Source organism: Benincasa hispida, chromosome 12, assembly GCF_009727055.1.
Source record: "Benincasa hispida cultivar B227 chromosome 12, ASM972705v1, whole genome shotgun sequence".
NCBI lineage: Eukaryota > Viridiplantae > Streptophyta > Magnoliopsida > Cucurbitales > Cucurbitaceae > Benincasa > Benincasa hispida.
The window spans coordinates 8,327,482-8,353,099 of NC_052360.1; the positions used below are offsets into that span (position 1 = coordinate 8,327,482).

Below are 25,618 nucleotides of genomic sequence, written 5' to 3' on the forward strand. Positions count from 1 at the left end.
AAGGCCGAACTTCTTCACACTTTTTTTTGTCATATTTGCTTTGAGAGATAAAAATTCCCCCATCTAGTTGTTTAATATGGAACCTCAGAAAATAGGGCAGTTCTTCTACCATGTTAATCTCGAATTCTTTCTGCATTTGTTTCACAAAGAGCTAAATTATCTCTTATGACATCCCACCAAAGACAATGTTGTCAACATAAATCTAGACAATCACAAATTTCTCTTGAGATTTTTCAACAAACAAAGTCTTATCAACTCCTTCTCCACTGTAACCATTGTTCATAAGGAATTGAGTCAAACGTTCATACCATGCTCTAAGTGCCTGTTTGAGCCCATACAGTTCCTTTTTTGAGTTTATACGCAAAATCAGGATGAGAAGGATCAACAAATCCTTTGGGCTGCTCAACATACACTTCTCATTCATATATCCATTTAGGAAAGCACTCTTTATATCCATTTGGTATAATCTGAATTTCAGAAGAAAGAATATTCCAAATAGAAATTTGATGGCCTTAAGTCTTGCAACTAGAACGAAGGTTTCATTAAAATCCACACCTTCTATTTGGGTATATCCTTGAGCCACTAACCTGACTTTATTTCTATTGATATTGACATTTTCATTAGACTTGTTCTTGAATATCCACTTTGTCCCAATCACATTAACTGATTCTGTCCTAGGAACAAGAGCCTAGACATTATTTCGCACAAATTGCCTAAGCTCTTTTTGCATAGCATTGGCCCAACATTCATCTTTAAGAGCTTCTTTGAAATTTCTTGGTTTAACAAGAGGGATGATTTTTATGAACCTTGCGGGATGGTTGCTTATTACTAGGTTCAGCCTTCTAAGAAACTGATTGGTTGTTCTCCACTGGAATTGTAGAATTCATGTCAGATGACATGTCTGAGTAGATGTTTGGGACTTATGTATTGACAAGTGGAAGTGTGTTGGATTCTTCTGAAGGAACTCTAATTATAGAGGACCTTTGAGCAGACGTGGATCGTCCAAACTCCATTGTGAAAGAACTCATGTGTTTACAGTCATACAGAACAAATTATGCATTATAAACTAAATTACAACATGCTTTGAAAGTAAAGGCTAAGGATAAAAGTGATTATAGCTTTGAAGAACCCTTCTTCAAGAATACTCCCTCGATTGTTCACCAATGCGTCAAACAACACGAACACAACGAAAAACTCGATCTCTCTTGAACAGCAACGAGCAATAACTCGATCCTCGAACAAACTGGACACTACCACAAGATTACTTTGGTATTCTCAGTGTTAGAATCCAGTGTGGTGGGCTCTAGCTTATTTTGATTAGAGGGAAGATTTAGAGTGAAGGAGGAAGACGATCATGTAGTGAACAATGAAGTTGTGTAGACGAACCAAGTCTATCGCATAGACTAGCTACTCGATCGTGTAGTCTCTCAAGTAATCGTTTAGTAAAAATCTTTTACCCGATTGCTTAACTCGTCAATCGTGTATCACTTGTATCTTGGAATAATTAAAACAATTTTATTTTATCCTAATTTGCCACAAAAAAAGTATAATTACCCACTAAGGGTGGTTATGGAGAAAAATAATTAATTTTCATATAATTAATAAACTATAAATAAATACAATAACTTGCTTATCATATTATATTTATAACCTATAGTTTTAATATTGCATCATATACAACATATAAACCATAGTCCTTTTTCTTTATTTTATACCATTTAATATAAATCATATTTATATTAAATTTAATAACTATGAATCTAATTCATAGAAAATATATTTGAATCATATTCAAATATTAATTCCTCCAATCAAACAATAATATATCAAATACATTATATCAATTATATCATATATAATTGAATTAATTTAATTTTATCATATATAATTAAATTCCCTCTTGTTAATTTGAACATTTCAAATTAACCGAAAAAATGATTCTCAACTTGAATCCATTGAGTTACCAAGGGGATCTTATGGACCTGTAGCTTGAAGCTCCAACGGTATGTGAATAACTAACTAAACTCTTTAATCACATTATCCACCATCCGTTAACTGCCGGGCATTCCACTAAAGACCGAAAGCTACATTCTTCACACTAAAAATATATTTTTGTGTCCATTAGATATAACCAATTAACAGTACGATGACCCTTCACAAATCGCTCATAAGTACAGTTGGACCAATTTACTGTTTTGCCCCCGTAGTTACATCTAACTCCTTAAGTACAATTGATTCCTTTAGTGAACAATACATCATAGTACCCTTATGACTAAACCTCTATCGAGCAAAGAAAGGGTGTGGCGCCACATTGTTCAAGATCCGGAATCAGTCCTTAAGGGAGCAATTTATTTACTTGTGTAGCTGAGTTCCCAGCTCCCCAATCACCCATACAAATCAAAGAACCACCTTCATAGGTAGGAGTTCACAACTCACTCAGGATTAAGGTCATGTTACCTATGGTCATCCTAGTGGAATGAAAGTCTCAATTATGAATGTCGTTATATAATGAGACTAAAAATTCCGTGGTCTGGTCTTATACAAATTCCTTTGTATAAAATATCTTCGCTCGCATGGCTAATACACGAATGATCAAGATCAGATCATTTGTAGCCCTTTACAACATTTGTAACACCTACAAAGTGGGTCATACTCGTAGTGTCACTAGGATAAGGGACCCAGCCTTATCCATATGCTACATACCATTTAGGTTATCACTTAAAACACGATCTACTTGTATGTCTCCACATACATGTTTAAGTTACAATTCTAACCATGGATCTTAGTTTATTGGTTTGTAATTAATGCAACTAAAATATCAAATATTTTATAGACAATGTGAATAAAATATCATATATTATAAATCATATAATGTTTGTTCATACAGGTGTTTAGAAACTACAGGACCCTACGAGATTTAGGGCATCAATCCCAACATCCTCATCTCCCACTGTAGTAGAGCTTAATCGGTCTACAACATTATCAATCACAACATTAATAGACTCTATTACATAATGAGTCCTTTTATTGTAGACACGGTAAGCTCGACTATTTGTGAAATATCAATGAAATATGTCTTCATCCGATTTGGAATCTCATTTTCGTCTAGCTTCTCTATTAACTAGGATGTAACAAGTGTTGAAAAAAAATATGGACGTATTTCAGATTTGTTCTTTTCCCTCTCCATATTTCATAAATTGTGCTCGAGGTATTGAGATGTAGAACAACTCTGTTGTGAATATGATATGCTGTATTTAGAACATCTACCCAAAAATAAAATGGTAGATGGTTTGCATGTAACATTGCTCATGCCATCTTCTGAAGTGTCCGATTTTTATTTTCAACAATCCCATTTTGCTCGGGAGTGTTTGGGGCTGAAAATTCATGATAAATTCTAGTTGTACTACAAAATGCAATAAATTAAGAGTATTTAAACTCCGTAGCATGATCACTTTTGATTTTTATCACATTTAGATCTTTGTCCCTTTGTAATTGGAGACAAATGGCTTGAAAAGCAGTAAATGCATATGACTTTTTGCAAAGAAAATGGACCCAGATGTATCTGAAGAAATCATCAACAACAACTAAAACATACTATTTACGTCCTAGACTTTCTGATTGCATAAGGCTCATAAGGTCCAGGTGGAGAAGCTCTAGGGTACATGTTGAGCTAGATTGACAATCACCACAAATAATTCAAATAGAACCATGTAATGATGGAAGACCAGATATAACATTTTTGGCTAGTGCCTTTTGAATAGTCTTCATGTTTACATGGTCGAGGTGTTTATGCCATAGGCTTACTTCATCTTTTTCAGAGAGATGATAGACTTGCGAAGCATTATCAGGACTCCAATGATAATAATTATCACATGAATGCGTACCTGCTATAATAAGGGCTTTGACATCATCTGTGACAACACACTTATCTTTGGTAAAACTCATGTTCAGTTCTTGATCACATTGCTGATTGATGCTAATAAGATTGCTGGTGAGCTCTTCAACTAACATTACTTAAAGGATCGGAATTCCCATAGTGAAAGCATACAAACGTCAGGTGTCTCAAATTTCGTTTTACAAACTTAAGAAAATAGAGGAGACAAAAACCATGGATAAAAATATCTAAAACCTAACCATGTTTTCTACATAATTTTATAGAGAGGAAACGGAAATGGAATATGCATACCCTTGGAGAACCGTTCTTCTCGATTCCTCTCTAGTTAACAAGAACAAGAGATCTTCTCTCCTTGTCTCGAACTCAGCAACCAACAACTCAAGGATAACAACAATGGCTCTAAAATAAAAAACCACAGTAAGTGCTACCTTGTTATTCTCAAGGTGAGAATCATAGGAAGGTGTGGGCTTCTATTCTTAACTTTGGTGAAAAGGAAGGAGAGTGTTTGTTAGAGAGAAATTGCTAGAGGAAGAAGATATAGTGAGAAGAGATTTTATAGAAATATGATTTCACGTTGAAGTGAATTCCCTAAACCACTCCTTTTCATTTTTTCATTTTTGAGAGAATTGTATGAGAGAGTTATCAAAATAACTCACTCCATAACTTGAAATTATCTCCCTTGGGAGTTAATTTTCAAATTTCAAATTTTAATATATATTAACTAATTAATATATATTAAAATTAAACCATATGTTATATCACATATAACATATAATCTATAGTTTATATCCTCTCATATAACTTATAGTATTAATATGAATCATATTCACATTAATTTTAACCTATAGTTTTTTATATGAATCATATTCATATAATTAATATTTGAATCATATTCACATATTTGTTTCTCTCAATTAAACTTTATAGTATAGTGTATCAACATACATTATATTAATTGTATCTCATAAAATTAATTCCCTTTAATTAATTTGAACAATTGAAATTAATCCAAAATTAATTTGATTCTCATTAATTCTTATTAAGCTAACAAGGGGACCTTGTAGACCTATAAATTGAAGCTCTAATGATACGAGATTAATTAATTAAACTCTTTAATTAAAATCATCAACCTTCATTAACTGTTGGTCCCTCCACTAAAGACCAACAGCTGCACTCTTCACACTGTAGATATATTTTTGTATGCATTAGATATAACCAATCAATAGTGCAATAATCATTCAAAAATTGCTCGTAAGTACATGTGGGTCAAAATTACCATTTTACCCCTGTAGTTATATCTCACTTCTTAAGTATCATTGATCTCTCTAATGAAAAATTAGTCATAGTCCAACTGTAATTGGACCTCTCTCAGGCCAAGAGAGGGTGGGGCACCTGAATATTCAAAACCCAAAATCAGCTTTTAAGAGAGAAATTTATCTACTTACCTTAACAATAGAAAGGAGTAAATTTCTTCTTGTGTAGTTATATTCCCAGCACCCCACTCAGACGAATCCCCAAAGTTGTAGGCATATTGAGTCGAAAAATTTGGCCACTCTCATCCATGCAGATCAAAGGACCACCCTCATAGGCAGAAGTTCACAACTCATGCAAGATTAAGGTCAAGTCACCTATGGTCATCCTGGTGAAATACAAGTCTCTTCTAGTAACGGTGTTATAAAGAGAGACTAATCATTTCGTGGTCCGGTCTTATACAAACTCTTTGTATAGGATACCCACGCTCACAAGTCTCTATATGAATGATCAGAATCAGATCATTTATAATACTTTACAACAATTGTAACAATTACAAAACGGGTTGTATCCACAGTGTCTCCAAGATAAGGTATCCAGCTTTATCCATCTACTACAAACCGTTCAGGTTATTACTTAAATATGATCCACCTATATATTACCACATACATGTTTAAGCTACATCGAATAAGCTGGGATCTTAGTTTATTAGTTTTGGCTTAATGCAACTAAATTTCAAATAAACTCACACTTATTTTATTATAAATAATCTGTTTGTACAAATAAATTTAAAAACTATAAGACCACGAGATTTAAGGCATCAATTTCAACAATCTTCTACTTGTCCTAAAGCTATGAGGTGTACAAATACAAATACAAAGTATAGTACTCAAAACAATAAACTAGAACATACACTACACATGTAGTAAAATCTCCCACTTTCCCGAGACTAGATGAAGCATGTCTTCTAGACCTAGACTCTCCAGGTGATCCTCAAACACTTTAGTCATGAGAGTCTTTGTAAATGGATTAAAAACATTGTGCTCCGAAGTGATCTTCGTGATGACCACGTCCCTTTAGTGCACAATCTCCTGGATAAGATGATATTTGTGCATATATGCTTCCCACCACCAATATTATCCACACCACCACTATTATCTCAATAAAGGTTAATGGACTTTCACATGTCTAAAACAACTTCTAGATCTATCAAAAACATCCTAAGCCATACAACCTCATTAGCAGCTTCACAAGCTGTTGCATACTCTGCCTCCATGGTAGAGTCGACTATGCAACCTTGCTTTGAGCTTCTTCAGACCACAATTCCTTCGTTAAGAGCGAACTCTAATCTTGAATTGGATTTCCTAGAATCCTTATCAGTCTGAAAATTAGAGTCAGTATGTATTATAAGGATCAAATCCTTAGACTCATACACAAGTATGTAGTCCCTCATTCTCGAAAGATACTTGAGGATGGTTTTAACAGATGTCCAGTGATCTAATCCTAGATTAGATTGATATCTATCCTCACTACATAGAAAATTTCAGGTCCAGTATATAACGTTGCAAAAATTAGGCTACCAACAACAGATGCATAGGGGATCCGTCTCATTTCCTCAACCTCTTGAGGTATCTTAGGACATTATTCCTTAGACAATATAATTCCATGCCGAAAGGGAAATAAACATCTCTTGGAATTATGCATCGAATATTTGAAAAGAATATTGTCAATGTACGATGCCTGAGACAAGGTTAGTGTTTTATTCTTACGATCCCTGAAGATTTGGATCCGTAGAACAAATTGCGCCTCTCCCAAATCTTTCATTTGGAATTGGGCCACTAACCCCTGTTTAACATCAATTAGTAGACCTACATCATTCCCAATGAGTAGAATATCATTCACGTATAACACTAAGAAAGCTACTGAACTATTGATGATTTTTTTGTAGACACAAGGCTCATCAAGATTTTGGTCAAAGCCATAAGATTTGACCGCAATATTAAACCTTATATTCCAAGAGAGGGAAGCTTGTATCAATCCATAAATGGATCGGTTAAGCTTGCAAACCATTTGCTCTTAACCTTGGGAGATGAATCCATCTGGTTGTTACATATAGATGGTCTCCCTAAGATTACCATTTAGAAATGCGGTGTTGATGTCCATTTGCCAAATCTTATAGTCATAATATACGAAAACGAATAAGAGTATCTGGATAGACCTTAACATCACAACATCTTCAAATGTGACCTTTCTCGAGCTGACAGCTTTGAGGTCAGACAAATAGTTCTTTTTATCAGTCATGTATCGGGAGCTCCCACTATCCAAGTACCAATCTCTTTTAGTAGAAGATCTAAGAGATGTCAATACAACATTACATTTGTTTTAAACATTCTTCTCTTGCCAAACCTTTTTATTTTTTAGTTTCGTTGAGAGTACTTTCGAGAGAAGTAAGGGGCCTTTTTGGAGTTTGTGGGTTGATGCATTGTTTTATGCGATGAAATAATGGTAAGGATTGCGTTGGTGGAAAATGCGTTGAGCATGCAAGTTTTCTCAGTAAGATCCAAGTATAAATCCTACTGAGTTGCCTAGTAAGCCCCAGGTTGAAACTCAGGACTAAGGAAACAATATGCAGTAGTTTTTTAGATCACTTTGCGGTAACATTTAAATCAATGTTTTGGTTGGTTTGTTGTTTAAGGTAAAAAAAGTATGCGGCGAATTTGAGAAAAAGAGTAATTACGCGACAGATACACTGAGTATGTGGCGGAAAAGGTTGAGAAGGTCTTTAGCTAGTGTTTCCCGAGAATGCGTTCAAGCTATGCGATCACGCTACACTCATGTGACAACAAATCATTTTCCAATGCAAATGCAATGGCTCCTAATTTTAGGACGCATGCGATGAATGCGATAATGTCTATAGAGCTTATTCCTAAGTCTCTACTTCTTGCCTATGCGATGATGTGAGATGCACACAAGGATAAGGTGACCGCATACAATCATAACCTATCTCTAGATGCATGCGATGTGTTAATAACAAGCAGAGCTTATCCCAAGCTTCTATCTCTTGATTATGCGATTCTAATCTGACTTTCCCGAGCCTAGATTCTATCCTTAGACTACCCTCCCGAGTATCTCTAATAGACTAATGACGCATACATAATACAAGATAATCGCATAGAATGAAGATCCCAAGTTATGCTAGCTAAGTGCTTCTTAACCCATTCGACAGATTTAGCTACTCATACGTAATGTACAGAGAGTGAACGATATAAAGATGCAATTTCCATTTCTATAAATAAGATTCAGAGTACAAAATGACAATAGAAAATAAGAGCAGAGAGCCTGGTAGCAATTTCTTGCTTCCAAGGCTTTTACACTGCGTTATCTCTATTCTGCCCAAAAGATGTTCTTGCTTCTGTAAGAGTTGGCCCTCTCTGTAATCTCCCTTTACTCGCTTTACTCGCTTCCGCCTTCTAAGAAAAACTATGAACAAGGCTAACTTTTATCTATAGGGAAAATTCTGTAAACTGAGCGAACTTCTTAAACGAAGATGGCCTCCAGTATTTATAGAGCTTCAGGGTGAAGAGCTTTTTCTCTCTTATAATTACACTGATGGGACAACATTAATTCTCTATTTGATGCGCCGAATATTTGTCATCAAAAAGTTGAGTGTACTTGCTATAGTAGGTCGTTAACGGCTTGTCAACTTAATTCGAAATCGACCGTCATCAGCTTTCTGTCCCATCGTGAATTATTAAGCTTTCACCCAGATGCGACCACCTTCTTGCATTGGCTCTATGAGACCACCTTCTTGAGCAGATATTCGCGAGCGCAAACGATCGCATAGCCTTGCGGTCGCAATCTCTTAATGCGCTCGGACGTTAATTTCTTTGGATTGCATTTCCACCTTGCATCAACGCATTTTCTGCACAAAAATACATAAGTTAGCTATTTTAATGCGATGGACACAGCCGATCGCAATGTTGTGAACTTAATGTTTTTGGATGCAATATTGTATATTTTTATCATCGCAATCCTGCATTGTTTTATAACTTTACGCTGTAAGAACATGCATTTCTACCCGTTATCATGGATCTGTGAAGAGTTCTCAACAACTAATAGCAGAATGGTTGTTTATGCCCCACTCTTCCATAATAATGACAAATCCATCTTGTTCTGTAAGATCTGTTGACTGCCAATTTCGAATTGAAGAGGAAGTACCTGTAAATCCATAAGACTCTGGATTTTGAGCTATAAAAAACTCAATCTTTTGCTTCCCTTTGGATTGAGACTGTCTATTATGCTAACTTCCAATTTTAGAAAATCCAAGCCTAGAGTTATCATCAACTGTCTTTCCTTTTTGTCAAAATTTTCTCTAGAAACTCAGTACAAGTGTTCAACATTCTGACATTTTTGCACACTCAGTTCTTCTCTACTTTATCGTTAAAAAGTTAACGCTTCAAATCTGCAATAATAGACATAAGCCTGTGATGTTAGCCATCAAAATCTCAATTCTTTATTTCTGTACATCAAAGACTTTCTCATCATCTTTTCATTCGATGAAAAGAGCTTGATAAGAAGGATCTATAAACCCATGGATGGCAGTGTCATGAACATTTTCTACATACATACCATACTCAGAAATCTCACAAGACGAGGTGTTAGATGAGATGTTACCAACAAGTGCTTTGAGATCTTCCTTTGAGTCACTATTCTCTTTAGACTCATCATTAGACGGAGTTAAAACATAGCTTTTACCCTACTTTTTCAGAAAATTAGGACATTCAGCTTGAAAGTATCCATAGCCATCACACTCTATGCATTTGAAGGACTTTTCTTTTTGAAAATTTAAAGCAATTGACTTGTCAGCTTCCTTCTTACTACTCTAAATTCTGAATTGTTTAGGGGGAAGAGAACCACAAGACTTGTTATTTTGAGAAATACCAAGCCTCTTTTCAAATTGTTTGAGAACACGATTGAACTGTTTTGAAAGCAATGAAATAGATTCAGTAAGGGAATCCTTAGAATCTTTATTTGAATCAACATGTTCATCTTCAATTGAGGATTGTAAATGAATTCTCTTATTTTTTTTTTCTAGATTTTTCCATCCAGAGACATCTCAAAATTGAGCAAGGAGCCAAATAATTCATCTACTTTCAACTTTGTTATGTCTTGAACTTCCTCAACAACAGTAACTTTCATGTCAAATTTCTTAGATAAAGACCTAAGCACCTCTCGAACAAGTCTTTCTTCTGAAATTTTCTCACCAGAGCAAACTCACATTTTCAATGTCCAGTAACCGAACATTGAATTCAATAATTGATTCTTCATCATGCATTTTAAGATTCTTAAACTTCGAAGTCAACAACCATCATCTTGACATTTTAATTGTTGAAATTCCTTCATGGGAAACAGATAAAATATCCATGCCTCCTTTGTAAAGACGTAAGTATTATTGAGCCCAAATATGTTCCGATCAACATTATTAAATATGGCATTCAATGCTCAAGAATTTCCTAAAGATGTTTCATCTTCATCATTAGACCACTGAGATTCTGGATTCAAGATTTCCTTTCCACATCAGTTATGGTGGTTGGATGAGACCACCTAGAGACTACAACCTTCCAAGTTTTGCTATCAATCGATTTCAAAAAAGCAGTCATTCGAGCTTTCCAATATGAATAGTTTTTTCCATCTAGAATAGGGGGATGAGCGGTGGATCTACCTTCTTTGATCTCTTTCATGATCGAAGTACTTGATATAAAGGCGACCTGCTTTGATACCAATTGAAAAAGAAATAGGATGACTCGTCACTCGAAATGTGGATGTTAAATAGAAAGAACTTGCAAGTACTATAACAACAAAAATAATAATAGCAAGAAAATAAGTAAAGGCATACAGAAATTGGTAACCTAGTTCTGCGATAAACCACCTAAGTCTAGGGGCAGTGTGCCTAGAACAGATAATCTACTAATGTTAAAGAGTCAAACTATTGGGGTTGATGCCCTAAATCTCGTGGTTTGTAGTTTGTAAACTGTATTTGTACAAACATATTATTTATTTAATAAAATAAGTGTTATTTTATTTGACAATTAATTGCATTAACCCATACCAATAAACTAAGATCCAAGGTTATTTGATGAAGCTTAAACACATATGTGGAGACATACGGGTGGATCATGTTTAAATAATAACTTGAACGATCTGTAGTAGATGGATAAGCTGGGTACCTTATCCTAATGACACTATGGATGCAACCCACTTTGTAATTGTTACAATTGTTGTAAAGTGTTACAAATGATCTGATCCTGATCATTCATGGGGAGACATGTGAACGGAGGTATCCTATACAAAGAATTTGTATAAGAAAAAGCCACGAAATGAATAGTCACTCTTTATAACATCGTTGTTAGAAGAGACTTACATTTCACCAAGATGACTGATAACTTGTAGAAATACAAGTTATTTATGTTGTTTTATTTAGATATTGCGGCAAAAAGAGAGGAAAGTTGCATCGATAGTTTACAAATTGGCTAAGAAATATGAAAATTATGAAATGTCGTAAACACACTTACTAATACCATTGCGATGGCGAATAAAATGTTTCAGCCTCTGTTTTGCAGGAAATAGGTCACCACATGCGTTCATGGCTCGAAGACAAAATAAAAAACGCATCTACGTCACATGCGCCCATCACTCAAGAACGAAGAGATGATCAACGCAATGACGGCACATGCGACAATCGATCATGAGCTTAGCGGTCAACACAATTTCAACCACATGCGGTAATAAAAAACAACACCGCATGCGATGGTAGATTGAAGATGTGAAGATCAACACATTCCCGGACGATTCTGACAAGTGTACAGCTTTTAGTTGTGCATTTCTGACGGATTGATTGCGTAATAGAAGGAATTTTCCATTTCGCCATTTTAGGAACTACCATAACTAGACAGTCCCAAAGAGCCAAGGTCTCGCCTATAAATAGCTTCCTCAAATTCACTGAGACAGAGACATATATACACTGAGACTGATATACTGATATTGAGAGAGAGGCTGGTCTAAAGCGACTACAGAGTAAATCCGGGAGAACTCCGAGCAGAGAATTCTTCCAATTCTCGAAGCTGAAGCTCTGTACAAAGGTCAATTCTACCAGGAAAACAAGCCTGAGAGGGAAGCTTTCCTCTCCACCATATCCACATGCTGACAAGCACAATCTCCGATCGGGATCTATGTCAAGACGTTGACACTCTTTCCGTATTTGTTTCTATTCTTTATTTCATCCTCTGTATTCATCTTCTTTAATCCCTCATTCATAATATGTATCAAACGTTTAATTTTAGAATTAAATGTTATCATCGTCATCATTAGTTGCATCCTTAACGCGATTGACAAACTTGCGATGTTTTTACTCTTTACTTTTTCTCTTTCTGCTTCATTCATAAGACTTGCCATCGCATACATCGATTCTTTTGTACAACTTCACAGTCAGTCCTTGACCTCAGTATCATGTATCATGTATCATGTATCTTGTATCATGTATCATAGTAGTTTAGGAATTTACTTTATCAACATATTTTTACTTTACAACACATTTTTACTTCATCGCAATTTACATTTCTGTACAAACCAACATTCTTTATTCATTATTAAAACTGATCGCATGTATCACATAACTATCACATTAATGATAACAATCCCCGTGTTCGACCTCGAATCACTCTGAGAAACTTGCGTTGAAATTATACTTGGTTTCAGCACAAGGAAACTTGTGACACGCTCTACTTCATTGCATACTACGAGCATATCACTATCAACGTAGACACTTAGAACGTAGTATCGCATAAATTATCTTTATCGGAAAGCACTTGAGTGCATTTAGCACATCATTCATTTCATCATCACAGTTCATGCATAAAAAGGAATTAATCTTTATCGTTACAATGACCATAGGTGATTTGCCTTAATCCTGAGTGACCATAAGTAGTTGCTAAATGCATTTGAACTAGAACCTATTTTAATCACCAGAATTCGTTTAAGTAGAACGAGTTTCAATGGCATCACAAATAGTGGGATAGACAACTGAAGAGAAAGCAACAACATAGCATCATATGCTAAACTCCGCTAAATTTAGTAGCCACTCATCCTTCTTTGATCTCTCTGAATCTACGTGATCTAACAAGGATAGATAAAGGTATAGGCTTTAGGAAGGGTAATAGGCGCAAGCAAAGGTAGGACATCTCAGTAAGTAGAGGTACAAAAGGCATCGAGGGTAGGGTGGCAAGAAAGTACACCCACCAAAATGAGAGTCAATAGATATATTTACATCTCAATTAATTAATAAATAAGTGCTATATTTATCTAATGAAAACAGAATTTGCATTAAGCATGACATTACTTAAATAAATATAATCGATATCATTAGATGAAAATTTATAGGTTTTAATAAAGAATTAAAATATAAATGCTATAGTTTTAATGAAATAGTTTCAAATCTATAATCAAGAGTTGCATGCAAACATAGGCCAAAATTAATCTTAAATAGTTTAAAATTAACAAGCTAGACATATGTTATTTATAATGGGATTAGGAATAGGTTAATCTTTTTAATTTGTTTTAATAGGATTAAAATAAATTTAATAAAAGATTAAATCTATAAAATAATTGCCTATAAGGGACTTTTATCTAAGAAAAATTTAGTCTAGGAATGGATATTTAAGCTGGCGAAAACAGAACACCTCCACTTGGGAACCAACCTGGAAGGTGAATTGGGCAAATATTTTATAAGCATGTAATAAATGATTGATTTTATCAAAAGAGTTTAATAAACAAAATCAAGTAATGTTGAATTATTCAATATAAATGTTAATTGAGCAAATTAAAAAAACATAGATAAATTCATTCGCCGGTTTTAACTAAATATAACAAAATCCTAAAAATATTAGAATACTTTAGTAGGAGGATATTGGTATATGTGATATATGAAATTTTAGTTCTCACGTCCCTAAGAGTTCATACTGTGAGGTTCATGCTCGGCTTCATGTCGCCCTAGGTACGGTCTCCCTTCGAAAAGTGTTTGCATGAGTAAATAACAAGGTGAATGAGGAAAGTGTTCATAGTAAGTGAGAGAGAGACGCGTGTCAATGTATCCTACGGTCTCCTCCATTAGGTTACACCTTGAGATTCCTATGGTTTGCCTACATGTCATCCTAGAGCGACCATCCCTTCGAGGACCTCATCATTGGGGTCAGAACAACGTAAACTCCAACAATGGATAGGGTTTCTTAAGTTAATCTTCAATAATTGTCTTTCTTTTTGGTAGCCTGTTGAAGCATACCTTTGGGATCCAAAAATGTGAGGGTCACACTATGGTTACATATGTTTTTGCGAAGTTGATTGGATTATTAAGTAATGGGTTATGACAAATATAACTAATACGGTCAATTGATTGTTGCATGTTTCAGTATGTCTTCCACAATCATATCTTTGCTTAAAAATGAGAAATTAATTGGTAGAAACTATGCGATGTGAAAATCTAACCTGAATACGATTTTCGTTATTGATGATCTTCGGTTTTTCTTGATAGAGGAATGTCCTCCAGTCCCCGTTCGAAATGCATCCCAAGCATTGAAAGATGCTTCTGACTATTGGACGAAGGCCAATGATAAGGCCCGAGTCTACATCTTGGCAAGTTTGTCTAACGTTCTTACTGTTGGATTAAAGAAACACATAGCGGAAGAAAAACGGATGGCAAGTTTGTCTAACGTTCTTACTGTTGGATTAAAGAAACACATAGCGGAAGAAAAACGGATCATTAAGCATTATAATTCCTAAATTTTGACATCAAATTAAGCATGTTCATAGGGTATCAAAAGGGTTTCATTAATACCTTTAAAGATCTTTTTCAAACTCGAAGATCAACTGGAATCTTCTCTAAATCTTGCTATGGACCACCACTAGAGCTTGATAACGGGCAGAAATGCATGTTATTACAGTGTAAGTTATTAAACAATGAAGGTTTGAGTTGATAAAATATATAAATTGCGTCCAAAAAGCATTAAGTTCATAGTATTGTGATTGCATACGTTCATCGCATGAAAACAGTTAACTTTTGTATTTTTGTGCAGAATATGCGTTAACGCAAGGCATAAAATGCGATCACAAGAAAGCAATAGTCGAGCGCAACGTTACCGCAAGGCTTTGCGATGATTTGTGCTTGCAAATATTTGCTAAAAAAGGATTTTCGCATAGAGCCACCACAACTTGGTGGGCACATCTGGGTGAAAAGCATAATAAATCACGATGGGACAGAAAGGTGATGACGGTCGATTCCGAATTAAGTTGACAAGCTGCTAACGAACTACTGTAGCAAGTACACTCAATTTTTCGTTGACAAATATTCAGTGCATCAGATAAAGAATTAATGCCATCCCATCAGTGCAATCATAAGAGAGAATAAGCCTTTCACCCCGAAACTCTATAAATACCGAAGGCAACCTTCAGTGAAGGGGTTCGTCTAGTTCGCACAGTTAGATAATTTTCCCTTAGATAAAAAGAAGTCGTGTTCATAGTTTTTCTTTCACTTAGAAGGCAGAGTGGGAGAAGGGAAGAAATTCCAGAAGATCGCTCTGGTCAGCTCGAGAGAGAACCTAGAGGCGTGGAAAAGCAGAGAGAGGGCCGACTCTCGTGAAAGCGAGACTATCTTTTGAATAAGGTAGAGAAGAACAGTGTAAAAGCCTTGGGAAGCAAGAGATTGCTACCAGGCTCTTTATTCTCATTTCACAATGTTATTTTGTACTCCAACTCTATATCTATAAAATGGAACTTGCTTATCTACATCTGTTCACTCTCTTAAAAGCACGCATGAGTAGATAAATCTATCGAATGGGTTGAGTAGAATTAAGCTAACATGACCTATGATCTTTATTGCATGCGATTATCTTGTCTTATGTTGCGCCCAACATCCCTTTAGAGTTACTCGAGAGAGAGTCTAAAGAAAGAACCTAAGACTTGAGAGAGCTAGGTTAGAATCTAGACTCGAGAGAGCGAGATTAGACCTGCATAAGCAAGAGATAGGGACTTAGAGATAAGCTCTGTTTGCCAACATGCATCGCATGCACCCTAGAGATAGATTATGATATTATGTGGTCGCCTTGTATGTGTGAATGTCAATTGTCATCGCATAAACATGAATAGAGGCTTATGTATAGGTCCTATAGACTCATTGCATATATCGCATGCGTTCTAGTACTAGAAGCCGTAGCATTTGCGTTGAGAGATGATTTTCTATTGTATGTGTGTTGCATGATCGCATAACATGAACGCATCCTAGGAAGTGTTAGTTGAACCCCTTCTCAACCCGTTCCCCGCATATTCATCGCATCTTCCGTATTATCAACTCTTTTCGTAACTCTGCCGCATACATTTATTTTATACCGCAAACAACAACCCAAAAACAACTATTTGATTTATTGGTTACCGCAAAGTCTTCTTAAAAATTATCACCGCATACCGTTTTCCTTAGTCCCTGAGTTCGACCATAGACTTACCAGGAAACTCAGTAGGGTTTATACTAAGAAAACTTGTTACACTACGCATTCCCATCACCACAATTCATTCCATCATTTCACCGCATAAAATAACGCATCAGAGCTTCCCTATTATTCTCTAGGAACCTTAGACCGAGTTGTGGGACTCAAAAAAAGTAAGAATTTAGGGAATTATGTGGAAAAAGTCACTGGTTTATGAACTTGGTGAAGAACACTTCTTCAGCTTTGAGACATCAGCAAAATTCCAGCATTTGCATCCCAAAATCCACTCAAAACTAAGTGTTTATATCCAGCCAACTCATGCAAGCAGATTGCATGCATGGATTCTAGCTCCTTCAAATTTGAGCTGGAAAAGGGAAGTGGGATTTTTAAAGTGGAAAAATCCCAAATTTTGGGATTTTTTCCATTTTCACTTTCCTTTTATTTTTTCAATTTTGAAACTTTTTTTAAATCAAAAATAATTTTTTTAATTAAAACTGAAGTTTTATTAAATTTACAAAAATTAATTCAATAATTAATTTTTCTAATAAAATTAACAAATAATAATTAATTAAACAATTTAATTAAATCTATTAATTTAATATAAAATATAAAATTAATTTATCACCAATTCCACTAACATGAATCCTTATTCATGAAATCAATATCTAAATCATATTTAAATATTAATCGATTCTCCACTTCCGTTTTATTCCAAAATTAAACGTGTAATTATATCATATATAATTACTAGTTCCCTTAATTCGAATTTGAATGTTTCAAATAAACTTATCACGCTATTCGAAAGCTTATTTCGTTTGTGAGCTAGTAGGAAGACCTAATGGACCTACAGATCATGGGCTCCAACGATTCGAGATTAATTGGCTAAACTCTTTTTTACTGAATTAACCTTCATTTGTTAACTACCGGGTCACTCCACTAAAGCCCAGTGGTTGCACTCCATCACTGTATATATATATATATATTGTGTCCACCTGATATAACCATGATTAGTAAGTTAACCTTTTATAGGTTGTTCGTAATAATGGCTGAGTTAAAAGGTTGTTTTACTCTTGAGATTACCTCGTGTTCCTTAAGTCCCACTGATCCTCTAATGAACAATTGGTTTGTGATTTGATCATCAAACCGAGTCCCTCTTGGGCCAATGAAAGGGTGGAGCCCCTTGTTCAAGACCTGGAGTCAGCACTTAAGAGAACAACCTCTCTGTTATCCCTGAAAGCGGGTAGGTGTGAATTCCATCTACCCGGTCTTACCCTTGAAATGGGAGGTTTATTGAGCCGATGCTGTTGAGTCAAACCTCATCTATGAAAATCTAAGGATAATCCCGAATAAACAAGAGTTCATAGTTAGTTCAAGATTAAGCCTAAGTTACCTAGGCCATTATTATGAATTAGTCAATCTTAAATAGTAAACAACGTTATAAATTAAGAGTGAATTATTTCTTGGTCTAGTCTTATGCAAACTCATTGCACAGGACGTCGCTGCTCCTTATGTTACAACATGAATGAATCAGGATCACTTCATTTGTAGAACTTTACAACTCCTTGTAACAACTACAGAGTGGGGCACATCTGACAGTGTTACCAGAATAAGGTACCCAACCTTATTCGTATACTGTAAATTATCTTAATTATTTACTCGAACCTGATCCACTCTTATATCTCTACATGAATGGATCTTAGTTTATTAGATATAGTCTTTACAAGTGCAATTTAAAAATTCAATAACAACTTTATTGAAGAAATATTGAATAACATCTTTATTGATAATAAAAAAATGTTTAACTTTACAAACTACGATTTTAGGACATACAACCCAACAAACTTCCACTTGGACTAAAACTCTAGTGGATAACAATATACAAATATATACAATCTTGAGTTCAATGAGATGGTACTTTCGTTCGATGTGCTTTCCACGTTTATGGCTTCTAGGTTCCTTTGATTTTGCAACCATTCCACTGTTATCACTATATAGTGTGATTGGCAGGTGCATATTTGGAACTATTTCCAAATCAATTAGGAACTTTATGAGTCATACTGCTTCTTTTACTGCTTCACTTGCAGCTACATACTCAGCTTCCATTGTGGAGTCAGTAATACAACTTAGCTTGATACTCCTCCAAACTACTGCTCCTTCATTTAGAGTGAATACTGACCCTGAAGTTGATTTCATTGAATCAATATCGGTCTGGAAGTCAGAATCAATGTATCCTGTAAAAATCAGATCCTTACTTCCATACACGAGCATATAATCCCTCGTTCTCCGAAGATACTTAAGGATATTTTTAACGACAGTCTAATCATCATATCATGGATTGGACTAAAGTTTGTTGATCATTCCAAGTGCATAGCATGTGTCGGGATGAGTACATAACATTGCATATATTAAACTCCCTACTACTGATGCATATAGAATTTGTTTTACAACCTCAACCTTTTGAGGTGTCTTAGGACTTTGTTTCTTAGACAGATAAATTCCATGTCTGAAAGGTAACATTCCTTTCTTGGAATTTTGCATTTTATATCTAGACAACATCTTGTCTATATAGAATGCCTGAGACAATGCTAAAATTCTATTATTGCGGTTCTGAACTATTTGGATCCCAAGAACATACTGCTGGGGTTGATGCCCTAAATCTCGTAGGGTCTTATAGTTTGTAAACTTTGTATGAACAAACTCTTATGTGATTAATAATATATGATATTTTTATTCACTTTGTCTAAAAATATATGTGATATTTTAGTTGCATTAACCACATACCAATAAACTAACATCCGAAGTTATCATTGTAACTTAAACATATATGTGGAGACATATGGGTGGATCATGTTTAAGTGATAACTGAATGGTCTATAGTAGATGGATAAGGCTAGGTACCTTATCCTTGTGATGCTACGAGTATGGCCCGCTTTATAGGTGTTACAATTTTTGTAAAGTACTACAAATGATCTAATCCAGATCATTCATGTATTAGACATGCTAGTGGAGATATTCTATACAAAGGAGTTTGTATAAGATCGGACCACGAAATGTTTAATCTTCTTATATAACACCGTTCATAATGGAGACTTTCATTTCACTAAGATGACCATAGGTAACATGACCTGAATCCTAAGTGAGTTGTGAACTCCTGCCTATGAGGGTGGTTCTTTGATTTGTATGAGTGAGAGTGGCCAGATCGCCGACTCAACAAACCAAACATTTTGGGAATTCATCTAATTGGGGAGCTGGGAACACAACGACACAAGATGGAATTCACCCCATCCCCAAAACAAGGGTAAGGAAATAAATTGTTCCCTTAAGGACTGATCTCAGGTCTTGAACAATGTGGCGTTACACCTTCTCCTGGCGCGAGAGGATTTTAGTCATAGTAGTGAAGGAACTCTTATCAAAGAGTACCTATGAGCGGTAGAAAGATCGTTCAAAATTCATTGTGACATAAATACAACATTCACAAATATATATACAAGTTATGAATCTACTATCAAATTACAACATGCTTTGAACAAATAAATACAAAGGAACAAAATACTCACCTTTGAAGAACCTTTCTTCTGTCTTTCTCTCGCTTTCGTCAAGAACAGCACCTCTCACTGTCGTTTTGATCGTCTACCCAAATTTCTCGCCCTTGTTCAGCAAACGAACCATCTTCTACATGAACAAGTAGCAACTCAGACACCACTACTTAGTGACCTTCATATTCTCGGAGTGAGAATCCAGAAGGTGTGGGCACTATTGAATTTGGTAGAGGGAAAGAGAAAAGAACGATCGTATTCAACGACCAAGCAAGTGGGAGAGGTTTGGAGTCTATTGTATAGACTGGTGCTTGATCATTTAGTAAAGGGTGCACAATCATTTAGTAACACAGAATGATCGTTTAGACGATCGTTTAGGTAATCTCGCTCAGGTGTACGATCGCTTAGTAAAAGATACACGATCATTTAGGTAGATGCGCGTGTACACGATCGTTTAGGAAATATTGAGGCTGTAATCTCTCGTTAGCTAAACGATAGGCTGTGTACAACTTGTGAAGTGATTATCCGATTCTTTTGCAAAATGAAAACTAGTTTCATTTTATCCTTTAGTTATGAAAACTGAATGCAACCTCCCACTTGCACGCACGGTTATGGAGAAAACCACCAAAAATTATATCATAATTATTTAATTATAAATAAAATAATAACTAACTTATAATATTATATTTGAAACTTATAGTTTTAATATCACATCATATGCAACATTTAAACCATAGCCCTTTTCTCCTTTACTTGATATAAATCATATTTATATCCTTTTCCTCGAATTAATGTATCTTATACATCATGTCAACTATATCATATATAATTGAACAAGTTTAATCATATCATCTATAATCAAACTCCCTCTTGTCAATTTGAACATTTCAAACTGCCCCAAAAACTGATTCTTTACTTGAATCCATTTAGCTACTAAGGGGACCTTATGGACTTGTAGCTTTAAGCTCCAACGATACGTGAATAGCTGACTAAACTCTTTAGCCACTTGATCCACCATCCGTTAACTGCAGCACACTCCACTAAAGATCGACAGCTACACTCTTCTCACCATAGATATATTTCTGTGTCCATCGGATATAACCAGTCAACAGTACGATAACCCTTCATAGATGCTCGTATGTACAGCTGGGCCAATTTACCGTTTAGCCTATAGTTACATCTAACTCTTTAAGTACCACTGATCCCTCTAATGAACAATATCTCATAGTCCTACTATGAGTGGACACCTCTCGGGCCATGAGAATGTGTGTGGTGCCACTTCTGTCTCTTATACACATCTAGATGTGTATAAGAGCATAGTCCTACTATGAGTGGACACCTCTCGGGCCATGAGAATGTGTGTGGTGCCACTTCGTTCAAGTCCTGGAATCAGCCCTTAAGGGAGCAATCTATCTACTTACCTCTACTTCGGAGAAGGAGTGAATTCCATCTTGTGTAGCTGAGTTCCCAACTTCCCAATCAGATGAATTCCTAAAGTGGTAGGTTTAAGTAGACAATCTGGCCACTCGCATCCATGCAAATCAAAGAACTGCCCTCAAAGTTAGGAGCTCCCAACTCACTCAATATTGAGGCCATGTTACCTATGGTCATCCTACTGAAGTGAAGTCTCTGTCATGAACGATGTTATAACGAGACTAATACACTTTGTGGTCCGGTCTTATACAAATTCACATGTCTCTACATGAATGATCAGGATCAGACCATCTGTAGAACGTCACAACACTTGTAACAATCTACAAAACTGGCCACATTCGTAGTGTCACCAAGATAAGGCTTCCCTCCTTATCCACTATTACAGACCATTTTAGTTATCACTTAAGGCATGATCCACCTACATGTCTCCACATACATTCTTAAGTTACAATGACAACTAGGAATCTTAGTTTATCGGTTTGTGATAAAGCAAATAAAACATGCCATGTTTCATAGATAACAGTGAAGAAAATATCTCATATTATTACATCACAAGCGTTTGTTCAATACAGTGTTTACAAACTACATGACCCAACGAGAGTTTAGGGCATCAACCCCAACAATCTCCCATTTGTCCTAAAGCGAGTGAAGTTTACAAAACAATAAACTAGGGCACTAAGGCCCAGTACAAAAATCTCCCACCTGCCCTAGTTCAGCCGCGAGTGGTCCCATAAACCCATGCTCTGAAAGTGACCCTAAAAAACTGTAGTCGTGAGAGCAATCGTAAACAAGTCAGCAACGTTGTGCTTTGAAGCAATCTTCGTGACTATCACGTCCCCTCGATGCACTATCTCGCGGATGAGATGATACTTCCACTCTATATGTTTGTTGCGCTTGTGACTCCTGGGCTCGCTAAAGTTCGACACAGCACCACTATTGTCACAATAGAGGGTGATGGGCCCAAACATGTCTGGAACAACTTCTAGATCAGTTAGGAACTTCCTGAGCCAAATGACCTCCTTACCAACTTCACAAGCCGCTACATAAACGGCCTCCATCGTGGAGTCGACAATGCACCTCTGCTTAGTGCTTCGCCACACTAGTGTTCCTACGTTAAACGTGAACACCGACCCTAAAGTGGATTTTCAAGAATCCTTATCAATCTGAAAGTCAGAGTCCGGTATCCAGTAAGGATCAAATTCTTAGTTCCATACACGAGCATGTAGTCCCTCGTTCTCTGACGATACTTGAGGATGTTCTTGACTGCGGTCCAGTGACCCTGTCCTAGATTAGACTGATACTTACTGATAATCCCCACAGCATAGCAGATGTCTGTTCTAGTACAGAGCATCGCATATATCAAACTACCAACGGCAGATGCATAGGGGACCCATCTCATCTCTTCAACCTCTTAAGGCGTCTTAGGACACATTCACTTAGACAAAGTAACTCCATGCCTGAAAGGCGGTAGACCCCTTTTAGAGTTCTGCATTGAGTACTTGAGAACCATCTTGTCAATGTACGATGCTTGAGACAGCGCTAGCACTTTGTTCTTACGATCCCAAAGATCTAAATACCAAGAACAAACTGAGCCTCTCCCAAATATTTCATTTTGATTTAGGTCAGTAGCCAGTTTATAACTGATGTCAGTAGACCTACATCATTCCCAATGAGTAGGATATCATCTATATACAAACCTAGGAAAACTATTGAATTGTTGATGATTTTCTTGTAGACATAAGGCTCATCGACGTTTTGTTCAAAGCCGTACAATTTGATCGCAGTATCAAACAAAATATTCCAAGATTGAGATGCTTGTTTAAACCTATAAATGGACCGATTTAGTATGTAAACCTTTTGCTCTTGACTTTGGGCTATGAATCCCTTGGGTTGTACCATATAAATGGTGTCTTCAAGATTACCATTCAAAAAGGCAGTCTTGATGTGCATTTGCCATATCTCATAATCATAATGTGAGGCAATGGACAGAAGAATGTGAATAGACTTGAACATGGCAACAAACGAGAAAGTCTCCTCATACTCGACTCCCTCCACCTGGGTATAACCCTTTGCCACAAGTCCAGCCTTGAAGGTTTGCACCTTCCCATCGGCACCTCGTTTCCTCTTGTAGATCCATTTGCAACCTATAGGTTTTACCCAATCAGGTTGATCTACAAGATCCCATACTGAGTTGAAGTACATTGACTCCATCTCGAGATCCATGGCTCTGACCCATTTATCCCGATGAACATCCTCTATTGCCTTTTGATAAGACAATGTGTCCTCAACCTCGCCATCGGCCACCATAGCCAGGATTTCAGTGAAACCCATATAGCTAACAGGTGGGTTTGTAACCCTCCCACTACGTCGAGCTTCCTTCAACTCTTAAGATGGAACCGACCTACTAGATGAACTACCATCAACAACTCTTGCTGATAGAGCATGCCCTTCAATAACTCTTGTTGAAGTTTCAGTAGTTTTGTTGGAAATTTCATGCAACACAATCTTTCTATGTGGACGGTGCTCCCTCATATGATCCTTCTCTAGGAAGGTAGCGTTCATAGACTCTTTGTCCCAGAGAGGTTGGGTTGCTGGTCTTCTTTTCGTTTTCTCGGGGCATTAACAAACACTCTGTTTTCTGTAGGATCATAAAAGTAACCCCTTCGTGTCCATTTGGGGTAGCCTACAAAGAGGCACAACCTCGAACGTGGTTCCAATTTCTTTGGACTAGTCTCAAGCACATGTTTTGGGCAAGCCCATATGTGGAAGTGACACAAACTAGCTTTACGCCCATTCCACAACTCCAAAGGTGTTCTCACAACACTCTTAAAAGGAACACAGTTGAGGATATACATTGCTATCTCAACTGCAAAACCCCAAAAAATATCTGGTAGTTACCCATAGTTGGATGTCCGCATGACACATGTGAGGGCAAGTCTTGAGAAATCAAGGGAAAGAACTTTGCGGTTAACTTGCTAAAGGAATCTTTAGCTTATGCTTGAGGACAAGCATTGTTTAAATTTCGGGGTGTGATAACGGGCAGAAATACACGTTATCATAGTACTAAGTTCTTAAACAATGTTGGATTGCATTGATGAAATATGTTAAATTGCATCCATTAAGCATAAATTCTATAATATTGCGGTCGCATGCGTCCAATGCATTAGAGCAATTTATCTTTACATTTTTGTGCAGAATCTGCATTAATGCAATGCAGAGATTGCGATCATAGGAATACATTGGTCGAGTGCGACTTCACCACAAGACTTCGCGTTGATCGTGCTCGCAAACATTCGCCCAAGAAGAATCACTGGAACTTGGCCAGTGCAACATGGTGGGTGCATCCGGGTGAAAGTCTGCCGCATTCCTGAGTAATGCTAGCTAAAGATCTTTTAAACCCGTTCATCGCATACTCATTGCATCTATCAACACAACTATCTTTCTCAAATCCGCCGCCTTTATTTACTTCTTTTTCATCAACGCAACAACACACCCAATACTTTATTTATTTGCTTGGCTACCACAAAGTTTTCGTAAACATTACCAACGCAACTATTTTCCCAAGTCCATGTGTTTGACCCCGGACTTATCAGTAAACTCAGAGGAATTTACACTTGAATTTCGCTGGGGAAACTTGAGTGTACAACATAATCTATCAACACATGTCCTCCATATTTCCATTCAATAAAATAACGCATCAAGTTTTTGGCGCCGTTGCCAAGGACATCGGCAAAATAGTTGTTAAAGGTAATTTTTATGATTTCTTTGTAGAACTCTTAATCTCTGGCGAACTATGACCCGAAGATTGACAGAACATTTCGAAGGAGACTACAAGACCGCCAAACGCAATCACAATCCGATAAAGAAGAGATGGCGGAGCAGCTTGCAGGTGGAGCACCAAATGATAATAATGTCATGGCGAATCCGATTCTGTTGGCAAACGATCACAATAGACCAATTAGGGACTATGAATC

General features: G+C 36.4%; 1 protein-coding gene across 1 annotated transcript in view; it reads right to left on the reverse strand.

Moving 5' to 3' along the window:
* Positions 1–202: 202 nt before the first annotated feature.
* Positions 203–25,618, reverse strand: part of LOC120067375 — a 74,697-nt gene continuing 49,281 nt past the window's right edge. Inside the window, exons 5-6 of the mRNA XM_039018947.1 lie at positions 588–688; positions 203–467 (exon numbers count right to left, since the gene is read on the reverse strand). Coding sequence (XP_038874875.1) covers positions 203–467; positions 588–688 — 366 coding nt within the window. The remainder of the gene's footprint in view (positions 468–587; positions 689–25,618) is intronic.